This window comes from Trachemys scripta, chromosome 3 (genome assembly GCF_013100865.1).
Source record: "Trachemys scripta elegans isolate TJP31775 chromosome 3, CAS_Tse_1.0, whole genome shotgun sequence".
Lineage (NCBI taxonomy): Eukaryota > Metazoa > Chordata > Testudines > Emydidae > Trachemys > Trachemys scripta.
Window position 1 is genome coordinate 43,677,296 of NC_048300.1, and position 20,000 is coordinate 43,697,295.

General features: G+C 42.3%; 1 protein-coding gene across 9 annotated transcripts in view; it reads right to left on the reverse strand.

Moving 5' to 3' along the window:
• The window catches only part of PROX1 (prospero homeobox 1), a 53,734-nt gene that overhangs the window by 10,986 nt on the left and 22,748 nt on the right, over window positions 1-20,000 (reverse strand). For all 9 annotated transcript variants that reach the window (XM_034764578.1, XM_034764577.1, XM_034764576.1 and 6 more), the window contains one exon: window positions 19,659-19,853. In XM_034764578.1, the coding sequence (XP_034620469.1) occupies window positions 19,659-19,853 (195 nt within the window). The remainder of the gene's footprint in view (window positions 1-19,658; window positions 19,854-20,000) is intronic.

Sequence of the window (20,000 nt, forward strand, 5' to 3'; positions counted from 1 at the left end):
CAAACAGTTGAAATACTTTACCGAGCATTCATTCACCCTTGTACGCACATGATTCCTCTAAACAAACTCTCCTATCCCTGCTGTTTGTTAAGTAAATATTGATCAAGGAGACACATATCTCCTGACAGCCGTGGCACAAGCTGGGGACTTTTACTGTAGGCAGAGTGGACTTAAATGGATAAACTGAGATGCTTCAGAATATCCACAGAGAGATTACTCGATTAAAAAAAACAAGAAGTGAGATATTAGATGATACTGCTTTCCCCTTCTAGGAGTACCAGGGCTTGTTTTTCAGATACACTGAACCTCTAGGTGGGAAAGAACCTGCTCCCAAACATTATTAAGCAAGGAGCAGTACAGCTTATGACAAAAGGCGACAAAATGACTTGATACTTGTCTTTCTTAAACTGATGCACGGATATGGATATTGCATGTAATAAGTCAGACGTCCATCCCCACCATCCTCACCCACTATGTGTATGTAGCTACCATGAAGACCAAGGGGCAGATCCTCAGCTGGCTTCAAAGGAGCGGTGGCAATTTACACTAGCTGAGGAGGCTCTGCCTTTAACTGATCTGTGCATGAAGGAGGAGAAACACAGTAAGACATCTTGGGCCATGTTCTGCCACCCTTACTCAGGTCAAGTAATACCTTATTCCTTGAATAATCCCATTCATCTCAGTAAGATAAGGTACTTCTCCTCCTGCACGAAGGTGGCAGAATCAGGCCCTGTTTTGCACATACATATGTGCCGCACCATGTAGATTTGTTGAACAAACAAATTATTCTAGTTAAGTTTCAGAAAAATATTAGTAAAATCAACAGGAGATGAATGGCTTCGTTTTATATTAAAATTTCAATGACAGTTAATAGGAATCATTGTTTACTAAACTGCCAAAAACTGAACTAACATTAGAATTACTTATGTGCTTCTTAGATCAGATTTTTAAATCCTCTTCAGAGTTTAAGGCATGAAGCCTTTGACCTGTGCTGTGGGAGTCTTTAAAACTTTTTATCTGAAAATTAGAAAAAAAAAGATCAGCGACTTTAAAAACTTGTTCCTGTGTTTAGAAGTACCAAGCCCAATACAACAGTTCTGACATTGTAACAGCTTCAGACAACTGCTAGGCTGCACCAAACCAATCTGAAGATTCTTCAGACAGGGACAGCTGGGCTATACTTGAAACCTTTTCTCGTACTGTCGATGTCTAGTCTGTGTTAAACTTCAGGTCCATTTTTATGATTAGATTAGCCATACTGTACCTAAAGAGTTTGCCTGTGGTCTGACCAAAGTATTGTGCCAGAGTCTGGTAGTGTGTCATATTACTAATGTTCCAAGAGTAAACACACTTGTAGGAAACAGCTATAGTTCAAGGCTACACTTAAAAAAATAAATGTTTCATCAGTCTTAGCAGTGGAACAAATGGCAATAACACTCTGTATCATATTTTACAAAGCTTCAAAAGAACAATGTCCTGTTGAGTGAAATTCAGTAGCATTCTGTAAACATTAATTTAAGGAAATCAATAGGCTCTGTGAGCTAAAGGCATATTGCAAGATAAACTGGCTGGAGTGCTACTCTGTCAAACAGATTTTAGTTTTCTCGGGTAGATAAAGACGGTTTCAAAATGGGGTAACGTGTTGCAACCAAGGTTTGAAAACTATGTGGCCTTCAACAGCCTGCTTGTTCCTACTACAAAGCTGGATAAACATACTTTAAAAATGATAAGATTGGGTCAGGATTGATTTTGCTTTCAAATTTTATATAAAGTAGAATTCTTGGTGCGTGGGTGGGTTTTTTTCTTTAAAGTCTAATTATGAGCAGAAATAAATAAGGGCAGCACAGAGCACTCAACATGTCAGCCTGCCAGGAGAGGTTAAATTATCCAGAAAGACAGCAATGGGTTGTTTTTTTTCAATAGCAGGACTTTACGGATTTTAAAAATATCTTTATTCATGCCGACCTGGTGGGCAACAAGTCGTTTTGCCAAACAGAAAAGCCAAAATCTCTAGTGGACTTAGGATCAGAGGTCTTCAGCTGGCGAAGGCTGCTCCCGTTGCAGAGCTGCACCCCCCACGGTCATACTAATGGGAGGTAAACAGGTTGGAGGGGGTGAGCGGGAAGCTGGCTGACTTCTCGAGTTGGATGAGCTATATAGTGGCAGCAGTGAGGGGCTCCACAGGGAGCTTCTTAACCCAAAGAGAAGGTGTAAACAGTATCTATTAGACCCTCTCCAGGATTAAGAGTCTGCCATTGAGGGAGTACTCTGGGTGTGCGTAGCTCCAAATGAAACAGCTTTTTAAGTGTGCACATACCAGTCTGTGCAAGCAAAGGTATAGTAGCAATAAAAGATGATTCAATGGAAATGGCTCCTCTGAGGAAAAATATTAAAAAGGATGAACAATACACACAAGTGCCCACAGGGACGTAAGGTTAATATCTGACTTAAATTGACAGCAGTGATGAGATTCAGCATAAAGGGTACGATTTAGAATCATAATCCACCCCCTTGCGGGGAAAAAAACACACAAAAAGAGAAGAAAGACTTGGGAAACTGCATGTAGGCCATTCCAGAGGGCTCCTCATCCATCATCCCTTAGAGGAAGGGCATTCGTGGAGGCTGCCGGGCGAGTGAGCCTCTAAATATGTATCAATATGCGTCGGGAAATGGTACGACACCCACCAGGGCATTTGTGTGGAGGGCAAACCCTTCCCCGGTGCTCACCAGGCCACCTTTCCGCTGCCATTGACTCCCCACCCATCGCGCATGACACGGCTGCTACTCACGTGGCCGAATCTGTAACAAGGAGCCACAGAGTATGGAAATGGCCAACCAATTCTTCTGGACCCCTTGCAGTCAGAGATAAAGCCCGCACACCCCACCCTTCGCAGATGGCGCCCCTGCGTGCAGGAGCGCCACCAGCTTTTCTGTTGCCCTAGGCGGCGGAAGGTCCTGCCGCCGAAATACCGCCACGGTCGCCGCCCCCAAATTGTAGTGCCCTAGGTGACCAATGGGTTGCGCTGGCCCTGCCTGTGTGCTTATTCATCCACAGGGCCGCCCAGCGGATTTAGGGGGCCTGGGGCAAAGCAATTTCGGGGGCCCCTTCCATAAAAAAAAGTTGCAATACTATTGAATACTATATTCTCGTGGGGGCCCCTGCGGGGCCTGGGGCAAATTGCCCACTTGCCCCCCCCGGGCGGCCCTGTTCATCCAGTGTGATTCTGGGGCCGGATCTTACTGGGCTGCTGCCGCTTGTTATAGCAAACAAAGAGGTTTGCGTTGCTTGTACTATATGCTCACACTTGTCTGGTTTACCCACCTATTCCTTCTCATCGCATTCTCAGACTCTATGCTCTTTGGGACCGGAATGGGTTGTCTGATTGATTGTTTTGTCTTTCTTATAGGTGTGTGTGCAGCACCTAGCACAATGGGCCCCACGATATAAATAAAAAAATAACTGGACTCCTCAGGCTCCTGAGGAAGGTGCCGAATGAAAACTATGAGGCTCCCCTTGCTGCAGCATTTGGCCAGATTCCCTCCATTCCACTGCCCCCACCAAGAGTGCCAGGCTGCAGGTTTGGCAGCCAAATCCTGCGGCTCTGCTGTCTCCTCCATGGTGAGTTTTGGGCTCCCTACTCCTTTCCAATTCACTCGCCTGCAGCTCTATCTGGAATACCCCTGAGCTACAGCAAAGATGGGGGTCAACCAAAAGTTAATGCCACCTCTAGGCTGCGTGAATTTTTAGGCAGATTTCATGCAGGATGGAGAGGAGACTGTAGCTACCTTCACCAGCCCCTTCCTACTTGTGGATCCCTTGGGCTGCAGAGGGAGCCCTAGTGGGACAAGCTGCATGGTGCCATGGAGGCAGACCCCACCTTTCTGAATGGATCGGGGCAGATCTATCCACAGATCGATGCAGTGCAATGCAGGGAACAAAATGCAGTGCAGGGAACAAGAGCCGGCCTCGTATAGTTTGTAGCTGTAAAGTGTAGATTTCTGTCACTACCAGGTGAATGCTGCTCAAAGCAGTGCTCCTTTGCAATCGGTTTTCTTGTTTTTCCAGGGTAGCTGGTGGAGTGCTTTGCCTTTGCCCCGACTCCTCCTCCATTTTTCAAACCACCCCCCTCTTTTTTGGAGGAAGTAGAACGGCTGCGTGGGCCCATCTTTGTGCTGTGAGTTGGTGTGGCAGCATACCAACAGGAGGCCTTGGCTTACACAGAAAATTTGGAGGCAGGTTTTGGAGTAAGTTGCTACACTTTTTGGCGCGCAAGCTGGGGCAGCATATGGCCCAATGTTCTCAGTTTAAGTCTGACACTTAACATTATTTAACAGTTTCTGCATTAGGTGCTTTATAAGGTAAAGGAAATTAACAATTTTCAGCTAATTAGATCACTCAATTGGCTGAACATTCTGGACCCCTCTTAGGAAAAAAATAGGTTGGCTCAGGCCATGGAAAGGCTAATGCCTCTTCCATTATCACTTATGAGGAGAGGGAGGTATTTGTAAAGGGCATTTTTCTTTTAAAAATACAAATGAATAATACTTAAATTATTGGGCACATCATGTCCCCCAGTCGTCTCCTTTTCTCCGATTAGGGTGGAGCTCGGGATTAATCTCAGTGACTTCTTCACTGGAGGCGGCACGGGGCCTCATGGCAGTCTGCAGTCCACACTATCATTGCATTCAGTCTTTGAGTCTCACTCAAATTTGCGCCTGCAGCACTTTCAGTGTAAGTGTTTCTGTAGCTCGGTTCTCAAACTGTGGGTCGGGACCCCAAGTGGGTTGTGACCCTGTTTTAATGGGGTTGCCAAGGCTGGATTAGATTTGGGGTCCAGGGCCATCCTGGGGCCATATAGTAATTGTTGTTCTCAGAAGGGGGTCACGGTGCAATGAAGTTTAAGAACCCCTGGACTAGAATCACAGCGTACGCTTCCTTCTAGCACTGAAGGCACCTAGCTAGGGGTGGGAAACAGCCACAGTGATCTAGAAACGCTCCACACTTGTGAGCGCTGTGTTTCTCTCCAGTTGGGAGACTCATTTGGGGTGAGAATCACAGTGATTCCAATGTGGTCACCCTCCCCACCACTGTGACCCTCCCACCAGCATCACAAGGGTTCCTGTGGTGTACTGGTGCTGAAGGGGCAGATTTAACACTGAACTGCTGATGCTAGTGATTAGTGCCCCAGCTGCTGTTACAGAGAAGTGAAGAGTTCTAGCCCCATGTCAGCCAAGTTTGAAAAAGAAAAATTATGTTTTTTTTTATTTTGTTGCTTACTGCTGCATTTGCATTCTTTCCTTTTACCTAACAAACCACGAATAAAACACACAGCTGAACAAACCCTTTAACGTACATCCCTAAAATCATTTAAAAATGCCTGGCTGAAGTGAGGATCAAACCCCTCCCCCACTGCCATGCAAAAGTGTTGAGGCATTAAACCTGGACCACAATGCTATTAGTAAGCCTGATGCCGCCACCACAGCTTATAGCAGGGGAAAGAAAGCCTTGCTCTCACAAGGAAGGGAAGGGACAGAGTGAGTGCTGAGATGTCTGATAACATCAGAGAAGCAAAAGTGGTGGTGCAGTGAAAATGAATACTGTGGAATACACTAGATTTAATCACTTACATTTAAATGAAGCTTTTTCACACAGAAGGAGTCCAAAGTACTTTACAGGCTCCACATAGGGACACAATACATAGCACATAGATACTAAACTGATACGTACATTTCACAAGCCGTGGATGGATGGTTAGGGCAGCTATTCTATAATGCAACACCCCTTCCATCTAGAAGGGATCTAGCTGGGACCCAATTCCCATTTAGCAATATGTGAAAGGCAGGGTAGTCCTGACCCCCTGACACCTATTTCTGACCCCCACCCTGGGAATCTTATCCCCCAGGTTGAGAACTCATGAGACAGAGGAGTACTTTACCCACCCCTGAAATGCAGTCATGCCACGGTGTGGTGCAAACATTTAAAAAATAAAAAAAAAATTGAAGTTTCAAACAGACAAAAGAGGATCTTAAATTACAATGATTTTGATCTCTCACCTCTTAAAATATTCAAATTCCTTCCCTCTCCCCTTTCCTCCGGACCAAGATCTCTAAAACATTTTACTTCCAGGCTATCAAGTTGCATTCTGGGGAATTTTTCTTTTGGTTTTCCTGCTGAGTTAGAAGTGTGCGAGTATAGGGATTTACAATGGATAGCTCTTGACCTCGTGCATCATTAATAGCATTGTAATAGTAAGGAAAAATCACTAATGAATTCCTATAGTTTAAGATGTTTGGGGGTTTAATATATGTTGAGGAGTAAAAGGAAAAAAGTATATGCCTGGTTACTTTTACACACACACACAAAGTTGCATTAGCCTCCCCTTGAATGAGAAATAAAACCAATAAATGCAAGACTGTTCTGACTTACTAACCCTTTAACTCAGCCCCATTGTGACTAAACATGGTCTGCTTTCAGAGGCATCTCCTACAATGCTTGGCAATGTTACATACCATGCTGCCAAATTCTGACAGGTACTAGACACAGACACTAAAGAACACCTGTGCCCAGAAGAGTGAATACGAGGTTGAGACTGAACACCCAACTCCAGCTCCGTTACAGTAACTGCAGATAGGCTGCTCCGCAGGTTTTCTGGGATAGTAGCAACACGTGAGTGTTTTATGCTGGGACAGACAGGGCAGGCGACAGGGCCTGGATGCTGAAGAGCATGTGCCTTTTTCACCAATAACAGGTCCCTGCACAGATCTATTACCATGCATAGGGGAATTCTGCTGCGGGAGCTGGTGGATAAAATCGGAGTGCACAGTTAAAAGTGCTTTTGCAGCATGTGCAGTAGGTACACCTCTTTATAGTATGGTTACTCTACTGTCCCTACGCTGGCCAGTATTCGGCTTAGTGGATGGATCTTTAACACTGCAGTAACACATCAAAGGTTTATATCCCTCCATTTACAGAGTACATATTACACGGTATAAAACCGTAATATAGGCAGTTCTGCCCAGGAATAATGAGAAAATATTTGTAATCTGTTTTTTCTTTGGTCTATCTAGGACAGGTGTCGGCAACCTTTCAGAAGTGGTGTGCCGAGTCTTCGTTTATTCACTCTAATTTAAGGTTTCGCGTGCTAGTAATACATTTTAACATTTTTAGAAGGTCTCTTTCTATAAGTCTATAATATATAACTAAACTACTGTTGTATGTAAAGTAAATAAGGTTTTAAAAATGTTTAAGAAGCTTCATTTAAAATTAAATTAAAATGCAGAGCCCCCCCGGACCGGTGGCCAGGACCCGGGCAGTGTGAGTGCCACTGAAAATCAGCTCGCGTGTTGAAGGCGGCACGCGTGCCATAGGTTGCCTACCCCTGATCTAGGAATTAAGTCCCAGGCCCTGAAATGGCTCTTTTTGTCTTAGTATGTGGGGTTTAGGGGCAGGTGGTCTGTAATCAGCTGGGCAGGGGAATGTCTGGAGGAAGCTGATTAGCTCCAGTGAACCCCTGTGTTTAAGAATTCCTGCGCACCCGGCAGCCATGCTTGCTTGGAAAGCTGCCCCAGCCAATCTGCCCTGTAGCTGGTGCAGTTGTCCAAGCTGGGTTTCCAGGGATTGCTGTAGGTCTAAGGTATTTGGGGTCAGAAAGGAATGTTTTCTTGGTGGGCAAGACTGGGGAGCTGGTAGGGGGGTAAAGACAAGGGAGACGACACTTCAAAATAAATAAATAAAAGAGGTGGGGGGTAATAAATGTTGTTGCAACTTGTGGCTGGTGCCCAATGTAGATAGGAAGCTTCAAGGAGACAGCTCCTCAGGTAAACGCAAGCACATGGCCCAGGGACTGGTGAACCTGTGAGGCAAAAGGAGGTCTGAAGTCTTCACAGACTGCGCTTCCCCTTGTCTGTCCCCTCATTGCTCCTTGCAGGAGGAAGGCGATGGGAGTCTATATTGGGCTGAATGGGGAACTGAATAGCAAGGGTTTGTCTAAGAGAACCAGCCCATGTGCTTGGTTTCATGGCCATTCAACGCCTCCCCTCCAAGGCCCAGTTGATGCCTTCTAGTTAAAAGCCTCTCCTTTAATATTAATGTTAATAAAGTTGGGGCCTGCTGCTTTAAATCCATTCACGTGTCTACGTCATCATTCTCCTGCAAGTCCTGATCAATGCAGCAGTCTGTCTGTTTGGCAACGCATACTGCCCTGGTCCTCTGCTCTCTACGCTGGCTCCCTAATAAATACAGAACTGAGTTCAAGGTCGAACTCCTCCACTGGCCTGGCCCTAGCTACCTGAGAGACCATCACGACAGTTCCGTTACACTGGGACCATTTAACTATCCACCCCTAGGGGAGGCTCATGAGCTCAGGAGGTGAAACTTTTAAATAAGCCGGTCCTCACCAAGGGAACGGACTCCCCCAGGAGTAAGAATGACCAGGAACCTCGCCCTGTTTAGAACGAAATGGAAAACTTATCTGTTTAACTTTGCTTTCTCTCAAAAAGCTCGTCCCATTGTGCCTTTCTCTCTCTCTCACACACATGCTAATTGAGCTAGTCCTCATACAAGCTGGCAAGGAAGAGAGAGAGATTGTTCTTCCTATTATTAAATACTTGGCAGGTGCTCAGGTACTATAGTGATGGGGCCCACGTAAGCACCTAGATAGAGCTGATTCTCCAGCTGCTGTGATAGCCTTAGTGTTGTTTTTCTTAATCTTGTAGGGAAATGTTGCCACTTTAATATTATATCAGCGTACTACAGCTTCATTTTTTTCGGCTGTATTATATCTTGTACTGGCACATGGTATGGGCCTTTCATGGACATCATTTATAATGGTTTTGCCCAGCAGTCACCTCCTCATGGCCTCATAATGGGTGGGGACCCAAGGAGTTGTGGGCGGTCTGCAAGGTTATTGTAGGGGGGTTTGTGGTACTGCTACCCTTATTTCTGTACTGCTGCTGGCGGCGGCGCTGCTTTCAGAGCTGGGCAGGTGGAGAGCGGCGGCTGCTGGCTGGGAACCCAGCTCTGAAGGCAGCGCCACCACCAGCAGTAGTGTAGAAATAAGGATGGCATAGTATGGTATTGCCACCCTTACTTCTGCACTGCTGCTAGCAGAGCACTGCCTTCAGAGCTGGGTTCCCAGTCAATAGCTGCCACTCTCCGGCCGCCCAGCTCTGAAGGCAGTACAGAAGTAAGGGTGGCAATACAGTGACCCCCCCCAAAATAACCTTGTGACCCCCCCCATGACCCCTTTTTGGGTCAGGACCCAATTTGAGAAACGCTGGTCTCCCCTGTTAAATCTGTATAGTATATGGTAAAAGCACACAAAAGACCAGATTTCACGGTCCGTGACGCATTTTTCATGGCCATGAATATGGTAGAGCCCTAGGTATAACCCCATGCAACTCAGTGAAAATGTATCAGCTGTGTGGGTCTCTTGCTGTGTGCATGCAGGGGAGTGTTAACATACATTACAGGTAAAGAGCAAGAGACTCTAAAGCCAGATCTATATTTAATTTTTAGTCTTCTAAAACTGTAAAAGAGTTCTATGAATTAATATTTGTTTAAAAACCAAAAACTTCATCTGAGTTTACACTAATATTACATAAGGCCAGATTCTCAGCTGGCATGGATCAACATAGCTCCATTGACTTTGGGAGCCAATTTACACCAGCTGAAGATCTCACCCCAAGTTTAAATATGATGTGAATGAGTTAAACCCAGGGAAATGAATGGTTATAACTGAGTAGCTAATCCACCTGCTTAAAAGCAGCTCTATCCACTCTGTTATGTGATTTGTGTAGAACAGCTAAAATATAGTTTTGAGGAGAAAATGTTTGCCTTGGTTTTTATAATCGTGAAGTACAGAACATGCACAATTTTTTAATATGAAGCTGTGATAAGAACACACTTTGCATTTAGGAATCCTCAATCAGCTAGACAGTGATTGCAAGAATAGTTCCCTGTTCACAATTCATCACTACTTTCCAAAAGTTTTGAATGAAACGTAGCTAACATGTAATGTAAGAGAGACTGGAGAAAAACTGTGTGACATAACTATTACCTGATACCAATAGTAGGAACGTACATCTAGACCTAACACACAATGAATTGGTTCCTCCCTGCAACTGCAAGTTTGAAATGTTCCTAGTCTACTTATTTTCAGGGATGAATGAAAAGTCATAAAGGTTGTGAGGGATCAGTTTGGGCTAAAAGGGATTACAATCTAGGATGATCTGGGAGAAATGAGGACATATAGAATTTAGTTTCACATAGGAAAATGGAAAACAGGGAAGAACTAGGAAGATGAATAAAGGCTCATCATAGACACAAAGGAACAGAGCAAAAAAAGAAGCCTGGATTTGGGCATTCTTGTCTGGCAAGGAGGCAGGCAGTAAGGCTAATGAAGCATTTGCGATATGGGACGTATGCCAGCGTAACAAAGAAGATGTGCATCAGCTCTGCAGATGTGCCAAAGCCCCCAGAGCAAAATAATGACATAATCACCATCAGTGTCACAGACCAGACTGTACACAAGGTGACATGGGAGAGAATAAATAAGAGTCTTTAGAGGCCTGTAGTACACACAGAGGAAGAAATAGCCGTTCCTCACTACTGCCACCACCCCAAGAGAGTTGAGCGATGTGGAGTATAATGTGTGCAGCTACCAAAAGAAATCTTGAATTGTGCAAGGCTAAAGCACTATAAATTGGAGCTTTTCTCAGTCTCCAGTTGACATTTCAATTCCCCCTACCCCTTGTTGAATGCAAAATGAAATGGCAGTAGGAGTCTGAAGAGTTTGCCAATTTTGGGGAAGAGGGAGAGAAGGAAAGGACAAAAAGAAGGGGGTATCAGTAAATAATTGTAAAAAACAGAGAGCTGGAACTATCTCTGGCTTTTCCCCAAAATAATATTAAAAACTCAAACAAGGAGAGGTATATATTTGGTTCATCGCTCTCCATGAACAAAGCTAGAAAAGCAAAAGCAAAATATTTTGCACATTAAAATACAAAATTATTATTTTATTGATCAGGAATAAAACAGTGCTTAGGGCAATTCGGTACTTAACATGTTATTTGCAGTGGGGAGTAATCTGAAAAGCTCCAAGTAGCCTTAAAACACCTAAAAACAGCTCTTTCTGCATAAGGTAGGTGCTTGTCTTGGTACAGATGTCTGGTTGTGTGGGTGGGTTTTTTTTTTTTAACGTTACTTTTGTCAATTTTTAAAGGGAACATCTGTTTGAGAAAGTGAAACAAAACTGGGAAGCAATCTTTGGACCCAATCTGGCAAACAGTTATCAACAAGAGTTATCAACAAGCTCTTTACTCAAAGAGCTGAGGGTCTTCTCATATGCCTAAAGCTCCTAAAGTGCAGGACTGTTTGCAGGATCAGCTCCTATCAGAGTAGCTCAGAACAAAGAACTGGCTTCACCAGTGTCCCTTTTCATCGCTTCTAATGAAAGATTCATAAGAATAACTTTAATTTTTTATGACCGTTTTTGCATTACTGTATTAGCTGTGTGTACCTCATATGCAGTTTCTTCTTAAATACAGAAAACCTGTTGCAAAATGCCTTGCACAACTTAATCAATATAATAATTGATTTTGGTTGTTCTGCAGGTCTCCTTAACATAAAGGAAGTGCCATGGAGCCCAGAAAACATTTCGATGAGGCTATTCTTCTTTAACTCGTATAGTTATGTCTATGAAGAACATTGATACTGTTTTTGTAAATTAAAAACCTCCCTAATTTGCTAGTTAAACTGTTCAGCAGAAGAATGATTATATTTGTCTTTTTTGGCTTCACCCTATTAACTGGAACAGTAACGTAACGATTGTTAATAAACAGCTTTAATTTGACTGTACTTCTCGCATATCTGCTAACTGCGCCATATCTTTGTTTAGCATATCATTAGGGAAAACAAGGAAGCATGTATGTAATTTTGTTCTGTTGTATATGAAGTTTAATAATTATGCCACAGAGGATTCTAATTTAATCACAGAAGGTGCAACAATATTAATAATCTGTTAAGAAAACTCCAGCTTCTTTGCCCTTTGAAGTTATTGGCATTGTAATAGCTTTTTTTAAAAAAAATGGGCAAGTGTTTGTTTCTGTTGGCGCTTACACCAATGTTTTCTTTTATGGATATTCCATTAAGCATCCTTCTCCCCCCTCAAAATCAATGCTTGTTTTGGGCAGAGGAGAAGGAAATTGATCAAAGCGGACATGGAGAGAAAATTTTTCAGGTATTGACCAAAATTACCCTGGAATTGTTTGATAATACTTTTTTAATCTTCCATTCAAAGAAAAAATAAGAGGGTCTGAAGAAGTTTTTAATTAGCTAAATAGCTGTGTAATCTAGATGAAATAAACATGCTAGTTTGAAAAGGTTTTTAGAACTTTTTAGCCATTTAATCCATAGATGGCTGAATACAATATGTTCCACAGAAAGATACAACCATCACCAGCAGCTGTTAGAAGAGAGCTTGCTCTCTGCTCCTATTGATAACCCTTTGTGGAATGAAGAAAAAGAGCTGAGGGAAGGAGAACTGAATGTCAGACAATAGACATCGCTACACACACTGTCTCTGAACTTTCCTCATCTCTGAAGGACAATTAATTATGAAGGCCTTTGGGGTAGGTCGAAGCAAGGGAAAACCTACTGCTGGCCCAGCACTCCAGCCGCTATCTCTGTGTTTGTTAAATGGTTGTGCCTGTTGGGGAACCAGAGTAGCAACCACCAAAATAGCCAATAGATCATTTAGGAAAAAAAGAGCAAAAGATTTTTTTTTTAATGTGTGTCTGTCCTTGTAGAATTCTATTCTCACTGTGAAATCATCCATACACAAAACACAAGGACAATTTTTTTTTTAGAAGAGCCACAGGGTAGGTTACAGTCAGAAACGGCCTCTCAGTGGTGTGTTAAAAAGGATGGTCTTTTCACCAAATCATTTCACAGAGGCAAAACAGACAAACACAAAGAGTTGAGACTTTTTCTGCTACATTAAATAGAGTAACTGATAAGGTCAGACATATGATACCTAAAGACATGAATCTGTGAACTCTTGAAGTCAAAGGACTTCTCTGTGCAAAGGAACAATCTTTCAAAGGAAATAGATCATAGAACTCCACTGAATCCCCTTTAAACTTTATGAAGCAGGAGGAGAAAAAGCTCTAAGTAGGGAAGCTTGACAGAAGAGCCTTGAACTATTTTCTGAAGGAAAGATGAGACCCTCCCTAGGCTGTCACAAAACATCTTTTTTTTTCTAAAGGCTCTTCTGAACTTTGATATGTGCCAAGACACCGCTATTGAAAGCTGTATAATTATGTGCTATAGCCACTGTAGAAAATGCTTTGTTCATCTCAACAAAGAACAATAAGCAAAGTAAAGTGACATTACACTGTATCTTTTTCTTTAAGAATGTCGAGAAAGGTCATGGTATGTTATAACTAATAAAGCTGTTGAGTAAGGAGGTTTAAAGTTGATCTTGCTGTGCTTAAATGTAACCCAATGACAAAAAGGCAGAGGGAGCTAAAATGTAATGACATTAAAAAAAAACAGATAATAAATCAATGGGCTAGCCTCATTATACCAATGAATATCTTGAACCTAAAGGAAATAAATATAAAAATGAAGTGTAGTTGTGAGACAGAGTTTTCTATCTCCAAGCTTGGTGATTTTTCTCTTCAAGTTTCCCTTCAAGTTGTAGTTTGCAATTCAACTAAACAAGAAGCGGATTAACAAGTAGCAACCAAATGGTACGTACAATGCTTGCACATTCTATAGGCACCTGAATTTTGTAACTTAATTTGCAAATAAATTTCATCTCCTGTGAAAGTTGCAAGGGAAATAGAATTCTTTCACAAAAGTGCCTCCTTAAGCAGGTTTCTTCTTTTTAAACAAAAAAGCCCTGGGATGTCAATGAAAACAATTAAGAGACCGGTATTTCTAATGACATTTCTCCTTTTGTGTGTGTGTGGGGGGAATCTATCTAAATACGTGGGCTCCAAGTTTCCTTTAAAGGAATGACAATAATAAACCTTTCTTATAATGCTTGGTATTCACAAACTGCAAAATAAGTTTTCTATTCCCTTGCTGCATATTGTAAGTAATAAGTCTTCTGCCTTTTTCTTTCTTTCTTTCTTTCTTTCTTTCTTTCTTTCTTTCTTTCTTTCTTTCTTTCTAGAAAGGTCTTGGTATGCTATAACTAATAGAGCTGCTGAGTAAGGAGGTTTAAAGTTGACTAGAAAGCCAGGGGAGAGTAATACATAAAGAAGACTGTTGTCACCTGCTTCTGGTAACACATTAGAAACATACAGGTTGCCTCTGTGCAGCATCTCAAATAGATGAGGGGGCAAGTGAGAAGTTTGCAAATTATAGGGCTTGATTTCCACTTATACTAGGGCCTCTTTACATTGCCCTAATTGTGTACAAGGGCCTTAAAGGGGGTATAAATCTTGCTTTAAAGCCCCTATAAGATTGCAAAAACACTGTAAAATTACCTCAGTGTAAATGAGAATCAGACATTAAGGGTTAATTGCTCCTTTGATGCACATCAATTGAGGTCAAGAAGAGTCATGCTCATGCAAGTAGGAAAGAATATGGACTTCTAAAATGAGAACGTTAGTATCCAGGAGTTTCAAAAATTACTATTTATTTAGGGTGCCCATTTGGAGATGCTTTAAATAGGCCTGATGTTCAGACTATGGGTAGGACAGCACTTTTGGAAAATCAGGGCCCTTTAAGGTATCTCCAGTTGAGCACCCAAAAACTGAGGCACCCAAAATCACTAGTCCCTTGGGAAAATTTGGGCCACTGGCATTTCTCTGAATTGTTCTTCTGATGCTTATGTAACCCACATACCTTCTGGGTGTGGTGTTCTGTCCCATCTTGTGGCACTGAGACAACTTAGAGAAAGAGATAAAATGAGTCTGTTCTACAGCCAGTTGGCTTTTAACTCATATGGTAGAAGCTCATGCACTGAACTCCAGAGGTCCCCAGTTTGATCCCGCCCGATAACGACCGGGGTCTGTTGACATTACACTTAGATATATGCTTTCTTATTTTTTTTGTAAATAAACAAAAACAAACTCCCATTGATTTCACTGTGTATGTCTGTACTGCAATAAAACACCCGCGACTGGCCTAGGTCAGCTGACTCCGACTCGTGTGGCTCAGGCTGTCAGGCTATAAAATCTCAGAGTAGACATCCGGGCTTGGGCTGGAGCCCAGGCTCTAGGACCCCATGAGTAGGGAGGGTCCTTGAGCCCAGGCGTCTACCCTGCAATTTTATAGCCCTGCAGCCCGTGTCCCGCAAGCCTGAGTCAGCAGACCCGGGCCAATCACAGATGTTTTATCGCAGTGTATACATACCCAACGGGATTAATGTTCAGTGTCAGCACTTAAGCAAGTGTCTTTGCAACATCAGGGTATTAATTAGATTTTCCCTGACTTCATACCATTTTCCCACATAAAATAAAGTGAACCTCTTAACAAGCTTTTTCGGTTTCTAAACTGATCATTGTGCTTTGCAGACTCCTACATACAAATACGCCATAACCAATGCTGTGCAAAAAAGGCATTGGTCTCTTCGTCCTTCATTGTAGCAGAATTACATATAGTTTATTCACAAAAATAATGCAACTTGGCAGAAGTTTCACCATTTTGATCCACTTGCATATGTACCTCTGCAAGACGAGGTGAATTGCTGTGAAACAACATGCAAGCAGAGCTCAGAGAGACAGTTTTTAACAGCTCACTTTGGTGTTTATTTGTTTGCTACACACAGGATGTCTTAGAAAAGGTAAGATGTAGGTGGAAGGGCAACAACCAGAACACCTATTGCTAGGAGAGAGGTCTCTCTGGGTATGTCTCCACTGCAATGTAAACCTGTGCTTAATCCCGGGCTCAGTCCTACCCCACCCCTTGCATCTACATTGCAACTGCGCTAACCCTTTGGACCCAGGGTCCCAGGACTCTGCAGGGCTGGAGGGTCCGAGCTCGAGTTAAGCTGGGACCCAGGGTCTAAGATATATTGCTTTGCAGTGTAGACTTGGGTCCTGGGAATCAGCTGGAAGCATCTCACAGTTCCATGGGACAACTTTGCTAGTCCTCTCTATCCCAAAATCTGTAATCCACTCTATTGAAAGCAGAAGCCACTCCCCTTTGCAAACAGCTCAGGTCCGCATTAACCCATTCCCTTCTGATCACCAATCTGCAAGTACCCTATCAGAGAGCTTCCAGGGTTTGCAATGGAGACTGAACTGATCAAGTGATCTGCTAAGCAAGCAGCTTCCTGGTAACATACAGGGCGGGCAGCAAAGTTTTCGCACAATGCACCACTGCCCTATGGCTAGAGCGACTACATTTTGGGGGGAAGAGGGTGCTAGGAACTCTGCGATATAGTTACTTTGACTCGGGTCTGTGTACTTCAGTGTGGTTGCCAAAGCCCTACTTTCAAGCATGGGATAGAAAAGTCATAAAATTGGGTTAAAATACAATGTAGATGCCCAGGGTTCCCTAACATGGGTCAGCTGACTTGAGTCCCACTAAACCCAAGCTTACATTGCAGTGTAGACATAACCTGAAATTTCAGAACTGAGAATGGGTCAGTCTCCGCCTCCTGAAGGGAAGTGAGAATGCAGAGTCCTGGTGAGAATATAATCCCTTTAATATATGAGAATAATATATATATATTAAAGGAAAATTATACAAGTGAACAGGAATGAAGTAGAAGTGAGAGCCATGAAGGAGCTGGAATCCAGGTGTCATCTGAAGGCCAACATTCTTTGCCTATTTTAAACCAAGTTGTGTTTCAACTTTTTGCCACTTTTACACCAATGGCTTGGTAATCTCCCTTGCCTACCAATGTCCCACTATGGTTGTAACAATGAGCTCTGGTGATCTTATAGGGACTGATTTTGAAGGGGAGTTAGGATAAGTTCCTTTTTAAGAAAGAGTGGAATGGAATCTATACGGGTAACTACGTGAATCTTAGTTATTGTATTCAGCAGTCAGATATCATAGTGCTCGGCTCCCTAGAAATACCATAGATATGGAGTGGCTCAGCAAGCTGTCATCTCTTTCTGACCTTCTGCTCCATCTATGTTGTGATATATACATTATGGTTTAGGGACGAAGGATGAACTGCTTTTCATTTGTAAAAAAAACTGCCCCAGGCAAATGTGAGCATTTCCCACCTTTACTGAAGAAATCACATTTGCCATTTTTCTATCAGTCTGAATTTCCCCGCACAGCTATACTTACTGCATGTTCTGTTTCAATTGACCTTACAGGACAAAACAAATACAGAAACAAATCCATGCAACATAAAAAAAAAAAAAAAAAGGAAGTCGTATCCTGCTGGAGGTGTTGTATCTATCTCTGGCGCTGAGCCACAAGGCTACAATGGCAAAGCTAAAATGATAGGACGTGTAGCTTGTTAAGCATCTTATTTGACTTTGCTAAAAGCTGACACTTCCAATGCACTATGAAGGGAACAAAGTATTAGAGTTTCCTGAGCAAATCTGTGGCACAGCCTGGCTGAAGAACCAAATTCACCTGGTTTTATCACTTTTTCCCTAATTGTCTGTTTGGGTGTGCTAAAGTATCCGCTGGCAAGTGAAACTCACACATAAAGGATCAAGGGTTAGGAAATGCAGTATAGGTGATTTAAGAAGAGCATACTATCAGACTTTAATCATATCAAAAGATCAGGAAAGCATCACTGAAGTATGAGGCAGGAACTTTGATTATGCTAAATATGGCAAATGCTCAGTTTGCTAAATCCCTTTGGATCCAATTTCAGCATTACAGTACTTGTCATTTTTGCTTTCCAGCTAGTGGGGGTGTGAGTTGGCACTTATCAGGTAAGGTTATAAGACTACATTGAAGATTGCACCATGCAGTTTAATGATCAGCTCATTTTTGGGTCTTTGCAGTATAGGTGATTTAAATCACTGCACCTATGACAAACTCTAAAACAAGAAATGGGGTTCTAGGAAATTCCTATTAGACTGGGTAGATGAAGGGTCTTTTCCTACCTGCTTGGGGAAAGAAGCATTTGAAGAGGCTCTTAGTTGTCTCCTGCTTAATTACTAGATCCCTTTTCAGAGATCTAATCTTTAGATTTTAATCACTGGATGTGCATATAAAAAATTACCTCTGTATTACATGTGAGATTTACATTCTCAGGATTATTTGAGAATTTCCCTTTGGTTTATATATGCTCTATATTTCTCAAAAAAGTTAACTGTATCCATTAAAACTACTACTTTAAACTAACTTTGTGACTAAGACATTGTAAAGCATTAATAAACTCCTTAGGCCTTAAGTATAAACAAAACTATTGTAAAACAATGCAACTCAATTCAGTCTTCATTGTGTTCAGCAATCCAAAATATGGTTGACAATAAAAGGTACGGGAAACTACACTAGCATTGGAAAATACACATCAAAAAAGTTAGTGACACTTCATCTCACGGTTCCCTTACATTCCTCCCATCTCTGTTGTATCTTGCTATATACTTAGATTAACACTTAGGGGCAGGGACACTCCTTTTTTTAAATGTGTTTGACAGTGAGCTAGGGGGCCTTGATCCCTAATTAGGGCTTCTAGGTGCTACCTCGATACAAATAAGTTTGGCTATGATTCCCATATGTAACCATTGGTAAGTCTTTCAAGGAACACCCTCCTCTCTCCTCTTTCTTCATCCTTCTTTACCATGTAAACTTTCTCCTCAAAAACTGAGCACACACAATGGACAGGAAAAGGCCTCAGAAAACCTTTGGTTAGAGACCTCTTCAAGTTACTTACAGATGCGGCGCTTAGATACTGTGGCAGTGGGTGGTATAGAAAATACCTACGAGAGATTTTGGACCAATGACTGTACTCCTTTTGCCAACAAAAGTCCCTTTGACTATGGAACGTGGCCTCTTGTGTTACTTGGTACCAAGCAAAAGGTACGGGCAAAAACCAGTGCACTGCCATTATACTTCAGCATCAGGCAATGGAACTCCCAGACCCTCCCCTTCCGCACTCTTCTTGAACTCATCATTACATCTGACTAGCTGAACAATGCAAAATGCCACCATCAGCACTGAGAAACATGCTACAGTGGCATCGCAGAGGGTCAGCATGTTCATGATAACAATAGGCTGCTGAGCCACCAGGTTGGCATGTAAACAAGAATCTTAATCAAAGCCACAAACCCATTAGAACAATAAACGGATACCAATTTCTTGTAATAGTCATTTTACACTGTAATTCTGAAAACAACAACAACAACAAAAAAATGCATGTCACTTCTATAAATCAAAGAAGGGGACACAGAGGGTGACCTTTTAGGAGTTTGATCAGAGTGTTATGGAGCTTTCAAAGCAGGAAGTGATGACTTCTTTCTTTAAAGTTTCCCTAAAGGAAACTTCAAAAAGTTGTAGCAGAGAAACTTATCAGAATAGCGAAAGTTTTATCTTTTGGCAAGTCTTGGCTAGGCTTATGGATTCAGCTAACACAACTAAACAGATTCATTAGCTTCATTCACAGATGTGGAACACTACAGATTTGACAGTTCACAAAGACAATCAAAAAATTAAACATATTTGGTTTTTTTAACTAATCATCTAGTTTATAGATATATGCACAAAAATAAAGATCAGTGCCTACCTCAAAGTCATTTGCTTTATTGTAGTGCATGTTCAGAGCCCTGTATAGCTCGCAGTCTCTGGTTATAGACAGTTCTTCAGTACTTGTGACCCCATCGTTGATGGCCTGACGCGCATACTTCTCCATCTGAATGTAGTAAAACTCACGGAAATTGCTAAACCACTTGATGAGCTGAGAGGTAATGCATCTGTTGAACTGTTAAATTTAAATAGTGAGAAGGATAAGAACATTGACATTTTCTCTTCCTCCCCTCTTTTAACAGCATCTTTTATCCCTCCCCCTCCACCATTGTTAAAAACTCAGGTTTCAATGCTTCTGAAACTGGGGGCTGGAGAATGGCAA